The 15,115-nt window shown below is 46.5% G+C and overlaps 2 protein-coding genes across 2 annotated transcripts; both read left to right on the top strand.

Moving 5' to 3' along the window:
* The first annotated feature begins 2,875 nt into the window (after positions 1-2,875).
* LOC109761064 (EPIDERMAL PATTERNING FACTOR-like protein 2) lies at positions 2,876-3,812 on the top strand. The gene is made up of 2 exons (XM_045227207.2): positions 2,876-3,121; positions 3,232-3,812. Exons 1-2 carry the CDS (start codon positions 3,035-3,037, stop codon positions 3,508-3,510), a joined length of 366 nt encoding a protein of 121 aa, XP_045083142.1. The 5' UTR covers positions 2,876-3,034; the 3' UTR covers positions 3,511-3,812.
* Positions 3,813-13,057: 9,245 nt separating this feature from the next.
* Positions 13,058-13,868, top strand: LOC109761056 (stilbene synthase 2-like). The gene has a single exon (XM_073497313.1). The coding sequence runs from the start codon at positions 13,107-13,109 to the stop codon at positions 13,866-13,868; it is 762 nt and encodes a 253-aa protein (XP_073353414.1). The 5' UTR covers positions 13,058-13,106.
* Positions 13,869-15,115: the final 1,247 nt, after the last annotated feature.

Here is a 15,115-nt window from a genome sequence, read left to right as displayed (position 1 = left end):
CATTGATCACGGAGGGCTTCTACATCAACACCATAACCTCTCCGATGATGTGTGAGTAGTTTACCTCAGACCTTCGGGTCCATAGTTATTAGCTAGATGGCTTCTTCTCTCTCTTTGGATCTCAATACAAAGTTCTCCATGATTCTCGTGGAGATTTATTCGATGTAATCTTCTTTTGCGGTGTGTTTGTCGGGACCGATGAATTGTGGGTTTATGATCAAGATTATCTATGAACAATATTTGAATCTTCTCTGAATTTTTTTATGTATGATTGGTTATCTTTGCAAGTCTCTTCGAATTATCAGTTTGGTTTGGTCTACTAGATTGATCTTTCTTGCAATGGGAGAAGTGCTTAGCTTTGGGTTCAATCTTGCGGTACTCAATCCCAGTGACAGAAAGGGAAACGACACGTATTGTATTGTTGCCATCGAGGATAACAAGATGGGGTTTATATCATATTGCATGAGTTATCCCTCTACATCATGTCATCATACTTAAAGCATTACTCTGTTCTTATGAACTTAATACTCTAGATGCATGCTGGATAGCGGTCGATGTGTGGAGTAATAGTAGTAGATGCAGGCAGGAGTCGGTCTACTTGTCACGGACGTGATGCCTATATACATGATCATACCTAGATATTCTCATAACTATGCTCAATTCTATCAATTGCTCGACAGTAATTTGTTCACCCACCGTAATACTTTCGTTCGACGAGGGTACGTGGATGCACTCTTATGCTCGTTGCTATCCATCACGTAGATGGATCTTGCGTGTGCGTAGGAATTTTTTTTGAAATACTACGTTCCCCAACAAGTTTGTCTTCAGCCTGCTATCCTGTGTTTACGCTACTTGTACTCTGTGCTTGTTTTCATTTCATCATGATGACTGTGGTACTGCTCTGTTATGCTTGCATCTGAGTACTTATTCTGGTGCTAGTTGTTCGTGACTTAGGAATTTCCTCACCTTGAAATTTCTCAGTGACGAATTTGTAAAAATCGCCGATTCACCCCCCCTCTAGTCGATATAACGCACTTTCAAGTTGCATATCCACAAGAGACACTCGTCACATGACACCGACACTGCAAAAATCCCAAGTCCGGGACACCCCATAGCTCCCGCACCATCCTCACAAGTGGCACCCAATGGCTGATCTACATTAGATGATAGCACCACGCGCCACCACTAGCTCTGCCACCATCGCCTATGGTAGCATATCGACGGAAAAGGACACGACCACCGCCATGCATTGCGCGTAATGGCACCGGCACAAACCATCTAGCGCGGGAATGAGCATGGCGCTGCCAACTCACAAAAGAGTGATCGACAACTCCGCACTCCCAACCAGAAATCTGGACCAATCTAACTGATCACTGGCCATCATCTCCTTTGTGACCGGCTCGAAAGGTCAAAAACACTCTGGCTGATGTCACGACCATGGAGGCAGTGTGAGGTAGTCACCCTCGTTCGGCGTCGTCGAACAGCTCACTAGCAAAGATCCCCAATGGTCGAACCGGAGCAGGGGGCTTACGCTGATCGTACGGCGTGGGCTACAACACCATGCTGGGTCCTGGCGGTTAGAGTGACCTCCATTGCTTAGTGCGCCTGCCTCATGCTTACGACAATGCCATCGGGGAAGAGGAAGATCTCAGACCACCAGCCAAACACGAACAGGCTCCACCCTACAATGTTTGCCTTCACCACGTCGTCTGACCGCTGCCCGTGCATCACCCAATGCCATAGGAATGGAGCCCCACAATCGGCAACCACGAGGGAGGGGGCACACGGTGAAGGATCCCGAAAAGGTTGAATGTGTGGCCTCTTGAGTCGCCCACACAGATGATGAGGAGGCTACAATTTCTTATTTGCACCGGAACTTTCTTGTCCAACCACCTTGCACACTATTTTGGAGAAAAATAAATCATCCACTCAAACATGTTCGTACAAAGCCTTTGCTTTCCTTGTGGCATCAAATGTGATCCAAATTCCAATGGTTTTCTAATTTTATAGAATTCAAGAGTTTCAATCACGTGTTTTTTCCTAATTATGTGTTTTAAGAATCTTGTGAATCAAAGAGGCCCGAAATACGGACCTCATGTTTGGTTTCCTAGAAAATTCCTATAGAATAACCCATTCCACTAGCATTTTAGAAGAATGTATGTTATCAATTCTTTTCTTTTTCAAACGACACCAAATATCATCCACACTTTAGATTTTTTTTTCTTTATAAAATTTCCTTTTTACATTGCTATGCGCGATAACAAGGGCAATCTTACCTTCCATATGTTTTAATCTTATAATCTGACCGTGTCTTTTAGGATTTATGTGTTTTTCCTATTCCCTACGAATCAAGCACATAATTTTCTATATTAATGTGTTCTCATAATCATCTACTCTCTCCGGTCTTTTTTACTCCGCGTATTAGATTTGTGTCAAGTCAAAGTTTGCAAAATTTGACCAAATTTATATTAAAAAATATCAACATCTACTATATTAATTTGGTACTAATTCAGTTTTGTGAATGTTGATTTTGTTTTTATAAGTTTCTTCAAAGTAGAAATACTTTGACTTGGGACAAAACTTATATGCAGACTAAAAATGATCGGAGAAAGTATTTTGCACATATAACTCCATCATAATTATTTTCTTTCCAAGAAGTCCTATCAAGATCTATTGGTAAAGCCGCACGTAGCCCAAACCGTAGAACAATTGCTCTACTGTATTCTCTATTAGTATACACCCGTAGATTCATTGGACAAGATGCACTACGCACTGTACGCCGGAAGCTAGCAATCCGCCAAAAGGAGCCGAGAAGGGAGCCGCCCGGCTGTTTTGTATCACCTGCCCGTCCTCTTCCCCTGCGAATCTATCCTACACGCGCGGATAAAACGCCCGCACGCGCATCGCCACCACGAGACCATCAGCCGCGGTCGCCAACTTTTGCCTTTCGCCCCCATCATCACCACCCCCGCCGCCCCTCCCTCCGCCGCCGCTAGCCTTTTCGCTTCCAAGCTTCCATTCCGTCCATCATCAAATGGGCCATCTTCTCCTGCTCCTACTGGCCCTCCTCCTCGCTTCCACCCGCGCCGCCTTCCACGCCAGCGCCGCCGCCTTCGCCGAGGTACGTACGTGCAGCTCACTTCACGCACGGTCAATGCACGATTCACTTCGTCCCTTGCGATGCGGTTGGAGTTCTGACCCTGTTCCTGCCTCCTCGACCTCTGTCTGCAGGACAAGGGCATTGCGGGGATCAGGGGCGTGATAGGGTCGAGGCCGCCGAGCTGCGCGGGGAGGTGCCGGTCCTGCGGGCACTGCGAGGCGGTGCAGGTGCCCATTTCTCCACATGAGCTGCAGAAGAGGAAGAAGAAGGAGAAAGAGCTTGGGCGCCATGGCGGCCGTGCTGCTGCATCCGGTGGTGGGAGAGCAATGCCGTCCTCCTACGACGACCACTCCAACTACAAGCCGTTGAGCTGGAGGTGCAAGTGCGGGCGCTTGATACTGAGCCCATGAACTGCATGATACTCCCTCCCTCCGGAAATACTCGTCGGAGGAATGGATGTATTATAGTAGAACTAGTAGTATAGCTAGCGATCTTTTGGGGGTTTCTTGGTGGATCTTGTTTGGCTTTCTTGTGCAACTGGTGGTCGGTCGATCCTTTTGTCTGGTTGGTTCATGTTGACCGTGGATGATGAAATCTTGAGGAACTCGGCGTCCTTGGTGTCCCGTTCTTGTTCCAAGATGTACGTAGAGGACTAATCAACCCCTACTACCAGCTAGTACGTAATTAGTAGTTCTTTTTAGTGTTTTTTAAAGGTTCCCAACGAGTTTGCCGCGTTGATCATGCAATGCAGACGTCAAGGAGCTGGCCGGTTTGCGCTCTTAGCTTTGTCGTGCTCTCACTCGTAGCAGCTGAAGTTTTACGTGCTGTACTAATCTGGTTTCTGGGTTTTTTTTTTTTGAATTTTCAACGGGGGGAGAAGAAATCCTCCCCACCTGAATTGTATTCATTTGTTGCTTATAGGCTTTGCAGCCTAATACAGGATAGGCTTCAAGTGAAGCAGAAGTACATGGGGCACAGGAGGCACAGGAAGGAGAAATAAGGCAAAAACACAAAGACAACACATGGCGGGGGGACACAACACAACAGGGGACACCATGGGCGCTCGAACCACCGTGGCTAGCCGAGACTAAACCATGACACTGCACCATCGACGCAATTGAAAAGCACTGGGGCAACCAAGACTGCACAACGCCGCGACACCACCTGTGTCATGGGGTACATTCGAACGGTCACGCCGGGCCGAGACGGCGCCACGGCACCTATGTGCCACCGGCGTAGTCAAAGGGCACCACCAGGCATAGAACTCCACAAAGCATACCCAAAACACCACAACAGGGGGCACCACGAGCGCTCGAACTGCAGCGGCGACCACAACAGGGGGCACCACGAGCGCTCGAACTGCAGCGGCGACCACAACAGGGGGCACCACGAGCGCTCGAACTGCAGCGGCGACCACAACAGGGGGCACCACGAGCGCTCGAACTGCAGCGGCGAGCCGAGACTAAACCATGACACTGCACCGTCGACGTAATCGAAAAGCACTGGGCAACCAAGACTGCACAACGCCGCGACACCGCCTGTGTCATGGGGTACATTCGAACGGTCACGCCGGGCCGAGGCGACGCCACGACACCTGTGTGCCACCGGAGGGCATCACCAAGCATAGAACACCACAGAGCACACCCCAAACATGACAAGACCGGGGGATGAAGACAACTCCATCAAGATGGGAACGACGGGAAGCGTCGCCGCTGTCTCGACCCGCAGCAGCAGGCCGACCATGGATTTCTCCCAAACCCCCGGTCACATCCTCCACGCGACGAAATGCAGAGCAGCCGCCAATAGCGCGGGGCAGCGCTGAAAATGGACGGCCCCAGATCCAGGTGAATCCGACCGACAGAGACGCCGGCAGGCACCCTTGACGCCGAGACCACCGATGAGGATCACCGATGCGACGCCCCCAGCAGGAAGGCTACGAGACAGCAGCCCACCGGGGAACTGGGAGGTGGAGGGCTCCAAGGAGCAGGAGCCACGACGCCACCCTGGTTTGGCAAGCACGTGGTTTCTGGGTTTAACTGACCGTCTTTGAGACTTTGACACGACACGGTAAATCGGACAAGACATGTCTATACCATCCAACCCAATTCTTTTATCTAGATCCTGCCTATACAATCCAGCTATAGGCCTTGGAAACGGCTGAAAGGAGGGGAGGCATTTATTTAGTTAGCAGCCGTTCCTTGGAAACGTGAGTGCGTTAGCATAGGGGGACAGGTCTTGGTTCTTCCTCCTGTCAGGCATGCATGTTTTTTAGTCACACGGACACGCCACAGGTACTAGCCCCCAACATGAATTGTCCTGTCAAAAATTGAAAGCTCTTTCTTTCTTCCCAGCTGCAGCAGCGGCCGTCCAACACACACACACACACAACAGCCAAAATGTGCAAACTGCTGCTGCTGAACTGAGATTGCAAGCAAGCGCAGCACTGCGCGCACACACACGGATAGAGAGAAAGAGAGCCGCAGAGAGATCATGTGTGGAGACGCAGAGGGAGGAAGCAAAAACAAGCTGTCTGTCTGTATGGCGTGCTAGCTTGGTAGCTGCCCGTCGGAGTGATTCCTTCCTTGCGAGCGCAGCGCAGCACAGCACAGGAGTGGCAGGTGGGAGGAAGCAGCGGGGGGTTTGGGTTTGGTTTTGCTCCGAGAGGAAAACTGGAGAGCCCTTCTGGCTCACACTGTGCATGGCCCTGTTCATCAGTGATGTCCATTGCCATTGCCATTGCCAATGCCAGAGGAGCGGTGCACGGCACAGCACTGGTGATGTGGCCTATGGGGTGCGCGCATAAAAGTAAGAGAAGCTGAGAACGGCACCGCACCCATGGCTTCTTCCCGACGTGGTGTACTGTAGGAGTACAAACCTTTGGCTGCCGTGCAAAACTTACTTTATTCTCGTTTTGTTTCGAGCTTGATCTCGCCTAGCTAGGTCTAGCGAGTAGAGTAGCTAGGGTTTGTGGTGGTGGTACCTTACCAGCACTAGGTTAATATCTGAAGTTTAATGAGTTGATTAACACAGACCCCTGGATGCAATTTCTCCCTTTTTTTTCGCAAGTAAACAGCTCTCATTCGCCATTGGAATGTCACGGCAGGCACGGATGTGGACACGCAGCCAGTGATTTTTTACACTGAACGAACGAGATGCATGCATGCAGCAGCCAGATGGGGCCGCCGGAGCTTGGATGGACCCATCGAATCGGTGTTCGTCCGGTCGATCAAATGTACTGGTATTATCTATCATGCATTGATCCCGGTGTCTCTGAGGAGTCCCGTCCGGCTAGTCCAGTCACGTCGCCCCCCTGGATGTGGCCGGCCGGCTGGCTCTCTCCGGTCAGCTATCAGAGGCCTTTTGGACCGGACTGACCTACTCCCTACTCCGGTCTGGTCTGGTCACTGTGCTACGCTAGCTACCAGGCGTCTACGGTATTTGACGTGCGTTGATCGGTCGGTCAGGCACACAGCGGTTGCTTTTTACGCTGGCCGTGTGCTCTACGGTATTTGACGTGCGTTGATCGGTCGGTCAGGCACACAGCGGTTGCTTTTTACGCTGGCCGTGTGCTCTACGGTATTTGACGTGCGTTGATCGGTCGGTCAGACGCGCCCGCTCTCCGTGTGCTCTGCGTCGCCGAGCCGTGGCCTCGCGAGAAACAGGGGAGTACTAGTGTGCATGTGATCCATTCCGTCGTCTCCTCGGTGTGCTGTGGCCGGCCGCAGTGCGGGTGCTGGTGCTGGACTCGTGGCGTCCATGGAGCAAAGGGTCCAAACAGGCCGCTGTCGATTGGAGACACAGCTGAGGTCGGGTCGTCTGGAGGCGGCTCGTGGCTTTTTTTTTTTTTTTTTCTCTCTCTTATGTTTTCTCTCTCTTCCACCTCACCAATTATCCTATGTGGCACTGCTAAGATTGCACCATTGTACATGCCCTGATGGCTAATGTGGATTCTTTTAATCCCCTTTCTTTATACGTATGATTCGTTCTTTTGGCCACTCCCTCCGCCCGTCCCCCCTCAAATCATCTCCCTAACCTACCCTTAATACCCAAAACCAAGCTCCACTATCAGTTCCTCATAAACAACTCGTACCCATCCGCACAAGGAAAACTACTTTTCAACCCAAGACATGACGGACAGAGATTGATCATCGGTTCCTCCTAAACTTAACCAAACCCGTGCAGTAAAGGGGTTCCCAATTGCGGAACAAAGCCATTGATTTGGTACATATCGTACTCAGGAGGGAACTCCCTGGATCCCCAAGCTGTGGCTCCATGGCAGCTTCGATTGCCGGCGTCGACCTGGGTTGCCTCGGAGATGCAGAGACATGGGTTTGGGGAGGGGTACGAGGGCATCAACACGTATATACAAAATTTTAGGGGCGTATTTCTTAAAAATTCTATTCATCACGCGATTGAGGATTAAGAATTGATTTTTCAGCAACTCGGGGGGGGGGGGGGGGGGGGGGGGGGGGTCTGCATAAATATAGCCGTGGTCCGCCCGCGCTTGTTGACAACTCGGGCACATTTGGACGAAAATGTTACAACATTAGAGTTCAAGGGGCTACTTTTCTGTGGTTTAAAGTTCTCGTGTGAATATGTTTCCACCGCCAGAAGTTTATGTACTAAAACATGTATTATTAACTTTCTCTGAGAAACGTTCCTTATGGGCGACCGGTGGAACATTGCGCCGGTCACATACGAGCCACTACATCGGCGGTTAATCGTGTGTACCATAACACATCCCCACAATAGACATTGTTGCAGGCCCCACACCACATTCCTTTGTTTCTTCGCGTTATCCCTTTTCGCTCGTGCCGCGAACATCCTGTCGCCGACGACCATCCCGCGCGTTATCGCTGCGGACGGCTACCCCCACCTTCGCACGCCGTCTTGCACCCCTCACCGTCCTTTCCCCCTCCCTGTCTCAGAGGTCGTATGCTCATGCCCTCCCCGTCCACACAAATCCACAGTCATCGGCATTGGATACGATGTGCAATCAATATCGGCGCGCTGCAATGTCAGGAGGCAACTACTGGAACTAAATGGAGACTATGCCACAACCTCTGTTGTGGAACTAAATGGAGACTATGCCACAACCTCTGTTGCCTCAGCTAGGTACATGGCCATCGGGGTTCTGCGAATCGACAACGAATGTTGGAATCGGCTGTGGTCCATACTGCAACCGGCCATGGAGCTTGCTGGAACCAGCAGTGGCAGATGCTGAGACCGACAACAGGCTCACTACGACGGCAACATTTTTTGTTGCAACTGGCCATGGACTTTGTTTGCACTGGCTATGCAGCGGCGACCTCGACCGTGGCCGGTGCTACCAAGACTTTAGGGATGCTTGAACCACGAGTTTGGTGATTGGCAATGAGGATTGGTTTTTGTTGGAACCGTGCCTCTGGAGTGCTGCGATGGCACCGTGGTGAGTTGCATTGCTTGCGACGAGCTGGATCCTCGCACACAGAATGCCACAATCCGGCCAGTCCAGTAGCCTCATTCGATAGACCACGGTTTGCCCGGTCGACGGTTGACCAGTTGACCGGTCAACTTTTAACTATTAAAAACAAGAAAAAAAAGGAAAACCAGGAAAAATAATAATTCAAAAATGTACAAGCACTTTGAAGGAAAGTTCGCAAACTTAAAATGTTCATGAATTTTCAAAAAGTTCATCCATTAAAAAATTACAATTATCAAACAAAAATTCATCACTTTGGAAAAAGTTCATCCAATTTTGAAAAAAGTTAACAAATTTGAGGAAAACAAAAGTTCATCAGATATGAAAAAAATCACAACTTTGAAAAAAATCATTGTATCGAAAAATGATCATTTGATTTTCAAAAAGTCCGTCCAATTTTAAAAAAGTTCATTGATTTTAAAAAAAAGTTCATCGGCTTTGAAAAAAAGGTCATTGACTTTGCAGAACCTCATGTATCTTGAAAAATGTTTATTGATTTTGAAAAAGATCATCAATTTGAAAAAAAAATCACAATCTGGAAAAAGTTCATGGCTTTAAAAAATATTCATGATTTTTGAAAAAACAATTCATAGTTTAAAAAAAGTTCATGGTTATGATTTTTTTATGATTAAAAGAAAGTTCCCAATTTTGAAAAAAAATCTTGCAGCAAGACTGAAAAATGTTCACAGATTTGAAAAAGGGGAAGAAATAGGAAAAATAAACAAGAAAATAAAAACAAAAGAAGAAAAGAAAAGAAAAAATGAGGAAAAACTGAAGAAAAAAAGTGGCCAAAAAATAAATAAAAGGAAAACCCAGATTTTTTTTGTAGCGTTACACTTGGCGGGCATTAAAATGATAAAAAAGCAATAACTTAGTCACTGCAGGTGATGTGTCCTCGGTGTTTATCGCGTTCGATGTGGAACCACGAGGTTCAGAGTGCGAATCAGCAGCCCCATTTTTTGAGGGTTGCAAAAGAAGAACAAAATAAAAATGTTTCGTGCTCAAGTTGGAAGGGGGTGTACTCCAGTTTGCACAATTGCTTATATCCAGCGCTAAGGGCGCTGAATAGGATTTGCCGCTCTCTTCAGTGTGTTCCACTGTAAACATTTTCCAAATTCATGAATAATTTTTAAACTGCTGGAATTTTGCAAAATAATTTATGAACATTTTTTAATTCATGAACAAAATTTATTTTGTGAATATTTTTAATTTAGGACGAACTTTTTTACATATACATGAATTTTTATTTTGCAACATAATCTTCTAGTATTTCAAAATAGTTTTTATATCAGATATAATTTTTTTATATAATAGAAAAACAGACCACAACTAAGAAACTAGCTCAAAACCATTCGGAAAAAAATCATGCGAAGAGCATAATGTAGTGCTACATGGGCCACCAGCCCACCACGTGATTTGTCTACTATTCGGCGCTCTCTGGAAAAACAATTATGATAACTTCCATTGAGGAGCTGAATGCATAAGCTATTTTTAGGTGCTCTCTTCTCATACCCCTGATAAAAAAGTCGTTCTCTCTTCGTGCAGGCTGCGAGGATATTTGAGTTGGCCTGAACATAGTTGAGAAGGCCCTATTCAGATTACCAAACATCAAAACATGGGTCGAGTAGGGAACATGCAGCCTCATGCAAGCTATCAAACACACCCTTAAGTCATCTACCATGCATCTTCATTAATGTGCATAGTTTATGCACATCACAAAAGACTTGTACCAAAACATAGTGGTAACCGCATGAAAAGCCGAGACGGGTAAACTATTTGAGATGAGGACGTAGTATAAGCACATCACAATATACTTTGTAATTGTACATCTTGGCTTGAAACCCCAATTATATGCATGTATGTTGTGTAAAACCAAATTGCTTATGCAAATGAATGTTGTATGCTCGTGAATTGTGTTTGTCTGTCAATTTCATTTGTAGGTCTAGTAACAAAACATGAACAATATGTACCCTAGAAAATGGCAATGGAGGCGGTTGTATGAACGAAACCACCCAAGCTTGGAAGCATTGGAGGCGGTTTACATATGCAAACTGCTTCATGGTGGAGATTCAGTGCAGACAATTTTAGAAACCACCTGCACTGTTCCGTCTAATAGCAACACATGCTTTGAGGTGGATCTCACAACCGCCCACGTCCCATGTACGAAAATTGTCTGCAAAGCCCGATTTTGTACTAGTGTCGTGGTACACTTCATAAATGAACTTGCACTAAATTCTCCCGTTGGATTAGTTCTAAATGAAAACCAATGATCATGGCCCTCAACAGATCTTACAATGGTGTTGAAGAGATCCCGATGCATCCGAAATCACCGTTGGAAATACTCCTCTGAATTTGTTGAATTGGGTGCAAAGTAACCCTTGGAAGTTTGGCATGGCCTTCTTCCCCGTCTTGATTGATACACATGTGGCCAAATTGTGATTTTCATCTCGGTCTCACCTCTTCTTCCTCTCGAACGATCACGACAATGGCCATCTCAAAATCTTCATCATTCGCTTCCTCCTCCTCCGACTAAGAGTCGTAGAGTTACATCTCCCACAATCTCTTCATCTAGCAAATTAAATATAGAGTGATGAATTTGAATTCAAAAACAGCAAAAAACAACAACAAAGAATAGGGAAGAAATTACCTTGGCAAGTCCTTGAATACTTGGCGAGCGAGGGAGGTGAGAGTCGCGGCAGTGTTGCTTCAACGTCATGTCTGCGGGCGGTGGCGGAGCTAGAGGGTGGACATGGTGGGCCATGACCCAGCCTGATATTTTTCCAATAGCTCTATAACATAGCAGAAAAAGTTGAAAATGTTTAGAAAAACAATTTTGTATGAACTATTCTACTATTGGCCCACCCTAGCACATTGGGTTGGATCCACTACGCTACGGGTGGTCGGCTCGGCTACAGGCAAGGCATGTAGGTGTTGACAAGCTTGATTCTCGACCAAGTCGTGCCCGTACATGGCGGCAAGGAAGGCTGTGGTGGCTCGGTTTCGGCGCTTGGAAGCTCGGGCGTGGGTGCTCTACGACAAAGTGCTCCCCTAACAGTTCCTTTCGCAGCAAAAATGAGGCAATATGATGGCTGCGGCGTTGGTGGCCGGCGAGCGTAGCAAAGGTGGGGTGGGAGGTTGATAGACCCGCCTGGGGGGGGTAAGGGCGGAGGGGCTGCCCATATGAACGAGGACGAGAGAGAGGAGTTGCGGGCGAGTATTCTTTTGTTGAGATTTCATTCGACTACTTGAATTTAAGAAGAGGGGGGCACTTCCCCTCAAAATTTTGAGGGGTTAAACCTTCAAAAGAGAATTTAGTTAGCCCATGTAGTTGCTATTTTCATTTTCTCTCAAGCTACATGCATATGGTGAGTTTGGATCTGAATTTTTGTAACATGAGATACATTAACGTTGAGTATTTTTTCCACACTCTTAACAACTTTTATCTTACCTAATAATAAAAGGGCTATTACTTCTGGCGGTACATCGCAGAAATTGCCCCTAAAGTTGCAAAATATTACCCACCAATGCTAGTGATAAAAATTATTTCGCATAGGGAAATACCCTGCCTGGGCCGGCCAATGCAGTAGGGACCTTTTATAATCCGCTATGCGTGTTGGGAGAAGACGAAGCATGCCCGTTTGGGCCGGCCCATGTCCAGGCGGCCTGTTTTAAAATTTCGTTTTATATTTTTTTTATTTTTCTTTTACGTTTTCGTTCTTTCTACTTTAAATAATTTGGAACTTCAAAAGTTCTAAAAAAATGAGAATTCAAAATAAAATGTTTAATAATAAATGATAAAATGTTTGTGGATTCAAAAAATGTTCATAATTGTGTAAAAAAAATTGCTTATTGCAAACTAATTCGAAATTTTGAAAAGAAATGTTCGGGAAATAAAAATGTTCACGATTTTTTAAAAATTTCATGTATTGAAAAATGTTAATGAAATTGAACAAATTTTTTCCAATTCAAAAATGTTCATGGATGGAAAAATATCCTAATAATTAAAAAATTGTTCGTGACTTACAAAATAGTTTTTTCATTCATAAAATGTACGCTGATTCAAAAAATGATCATGCATTTAAAAATATTCGTTAAATTATCGTGAGTTTCAAAAATTGTTCCACCAATTTTATAAAAAATGTTCGTTTATTCAAGAAAATTGTTTTAAAAATAGTATAGAATGTTCATGAATTCAAAAACTGCTGCCGAATTTAGAAAAGTTTTGAATTTTTTTAAAAGTGTTCACGAATTTGAAGAATGTTCACGATTTCAAATGTGTGCACGAGTTTAAAAAAATGTTCATGATTTCACGAAATTTAAAGTGATAATATATCTCAATGATGCAGCAAAATGTAGTCATAACCATTATAAATTATTATTAATTCCCCCGTTGCAACGCAGTGCCCTTGGATGCTAAAAAACGTGAGCACCGGCAGTAGCTCAAGCACACGGGTTGTTTGTACGTACGCCCTCCCCTTCGCCCTCCCCTTCGCCCGGCCACCGACGTCACCCACCTCGTTCGTCAGCACCTACTGCGGCGCGCACATGCCGGGCGCCGACCTCCGGCTGGCCTCCCTCCTCGGCCTCGCCCCCTCCGTCCGCCGCACCATGCTCTACCTCAACGGCTGCAACATCGGCTCCACCGTGCTCCGCGTCGCCAAGGACATCGCCGAGAACAACCGCGGCGCCCGCGTCCTCGTGGTCTGCGCCGAGCTCACTCTCATCCTTCTCCGCGCCCCTGAGGACGAGGCCGACAAGGCCACGCTCATCATGCAGGCTCTGTTCGGTTACGGCGCGGGCGCCGTGATCGTCGGCGCCGACGCGAACCGTGGCTCCGCCGAGCGCCCGCTCTTCGAGATGGTGGCCGCGTCGCAGACCGTGATACCGGGGTCTGAGCGCGCCGCGGCCGGACGGCTCAGCGAAGACGGGCTCCTCTTCCGCCCCGCCGTCGAGATGACAACGCTGATTCGCGAGAACGTCGAGCAGTGCCTGGTAGACGCGCTGCGATCGCTCGGCCTGAGCGGTGGCTGGAACCGTCTCTTCTGGGCGGTGCATCCAGGGGGCCGAGCAATCTTGGACGGCGTGGAGGCGGTGCTCCGGCTGGACACGGAGAAGCTGGCGGCGAGCCGCCATGTATTGAGCGAGTACGGGAACATGTCCGGGCCGACAGTGATCTTTGTGCTCGACGAAATACGGCGACGCCACGGAGAGCATGGGGTTGGACGTGACGGCCTGGGTGTGCTACTGGGGCTCGGACCGGGAATTTCCGTTGAGACCATAGTGCTGCACGCCACTGGTAATTACTAGAACGAATTTCCGTTGAGGCGTTCGAAGTGCTTGCACGCCTTACTCGCGCCGGTAAATGACCTCGTAAGAGTAATTTTACGCTAAAACAATTAATTCATGGTCAAATAAATACACCTTCCACTTCTTCCATTTCAAAATACTAGTAAATGCGCACATGCAACGCACGTTAATATTTAGGCAATATATTAATTGCACACAGATATTATGTATGCTATTATTTACTCCCTCCGTTCCTAAATACTTGTCTTTTTAGGCATTTCAACAAGTGACTATATACGGAGTAAAATGAGTGAATCTACACTCTAAAATATGTCTACATACATCCGTATGTAATAGTCATTTGAAATGCCTAGAAAGACAAGTATTTAGGAACGGAGGGAGTATGTGTTAATCATGTGATTAGTGCAATATTTGGTATGATATTAATTGCATGTTAAACACGTTTAACGCTCGCCATTGGAGCAGTCTAGGTCGTTGGATTGACTTAGTTCGATGGCCAAGATCAGTTGGATCTGCCCCTTTGGGTCTTTTTATATTGGTATAGATAAATTATACTGTTACCGCACAAAAAAAATTATACTGTTGGTTTTTTTAGTCAAACATCTGTTTGTTTGACCAAGTTTTAGTAAAATATATCAACACTAATTGTACATAAAATATAAAAATATATTTCATGATGAATGGAATGATAATGATTTGGCATTGATATTTTACTTGATCAAAGTTGGAGAAGTTTTACTTCTCACAAAATAGAGGTAAATACATAGGAGTCATACAACTTGCAAGCGATGGTCAGTTCGATGCACAAGTTGTAAAATACGTTATTGCAGTCATTAAACTTGTGCGGACGGGCAAATACGGTTACATCTCCCATATGCGGACGTATTGGCTGCTTGCGTGGCACGGCAAGGCCCACTATCAGTGGAAAAAACCCTCAGATTTTCCTTTAACTACGAACAAAAGCCCATGGGGGCACATGTCAGTGTATAGTATAAATAAATTTTGCTGGAAAATGTGAAGAGCGGGAGTTTTCTTTTAACTACGCAGAAAAGCCCGCGGGGCCCACATGCCAGTGTACAGTATAAATAAATTTCGCTGGAAAAATGTAAAGAGCGGGAGTTCAAACCCACCGATGCAGAAATGCGGCCCTCCTTGCCACAAAACCTGATGATTCTTGATGCCAATCTGGACTGCTAAATTATACTCCCTCCATTCCCAAATATAAGTTTTTTTTTTGTAGAAATTTC

The sequence above is a fragment of the Aegilops tauschii genome, chromosome 4, assembly GCF_002575655.3.
Source record: "Aegilops tauschii subsp. strangulata cultivar AL8/78 chromosome 4, Aet v6.0, whole genome shotgun sequence".
Classification (NCBI taxonomy): domain Eukaryota; kingdom Viridiplantae; phylum Streptophyta; class Magnoliopsida; order Poales; family Poaceae; genus Aegilops; species Aegilops tauschii.
Note: the sequence above shows the minus strand (reverse complement) of the source record. Positions and strands in the feature narration are given on the sequence as shown.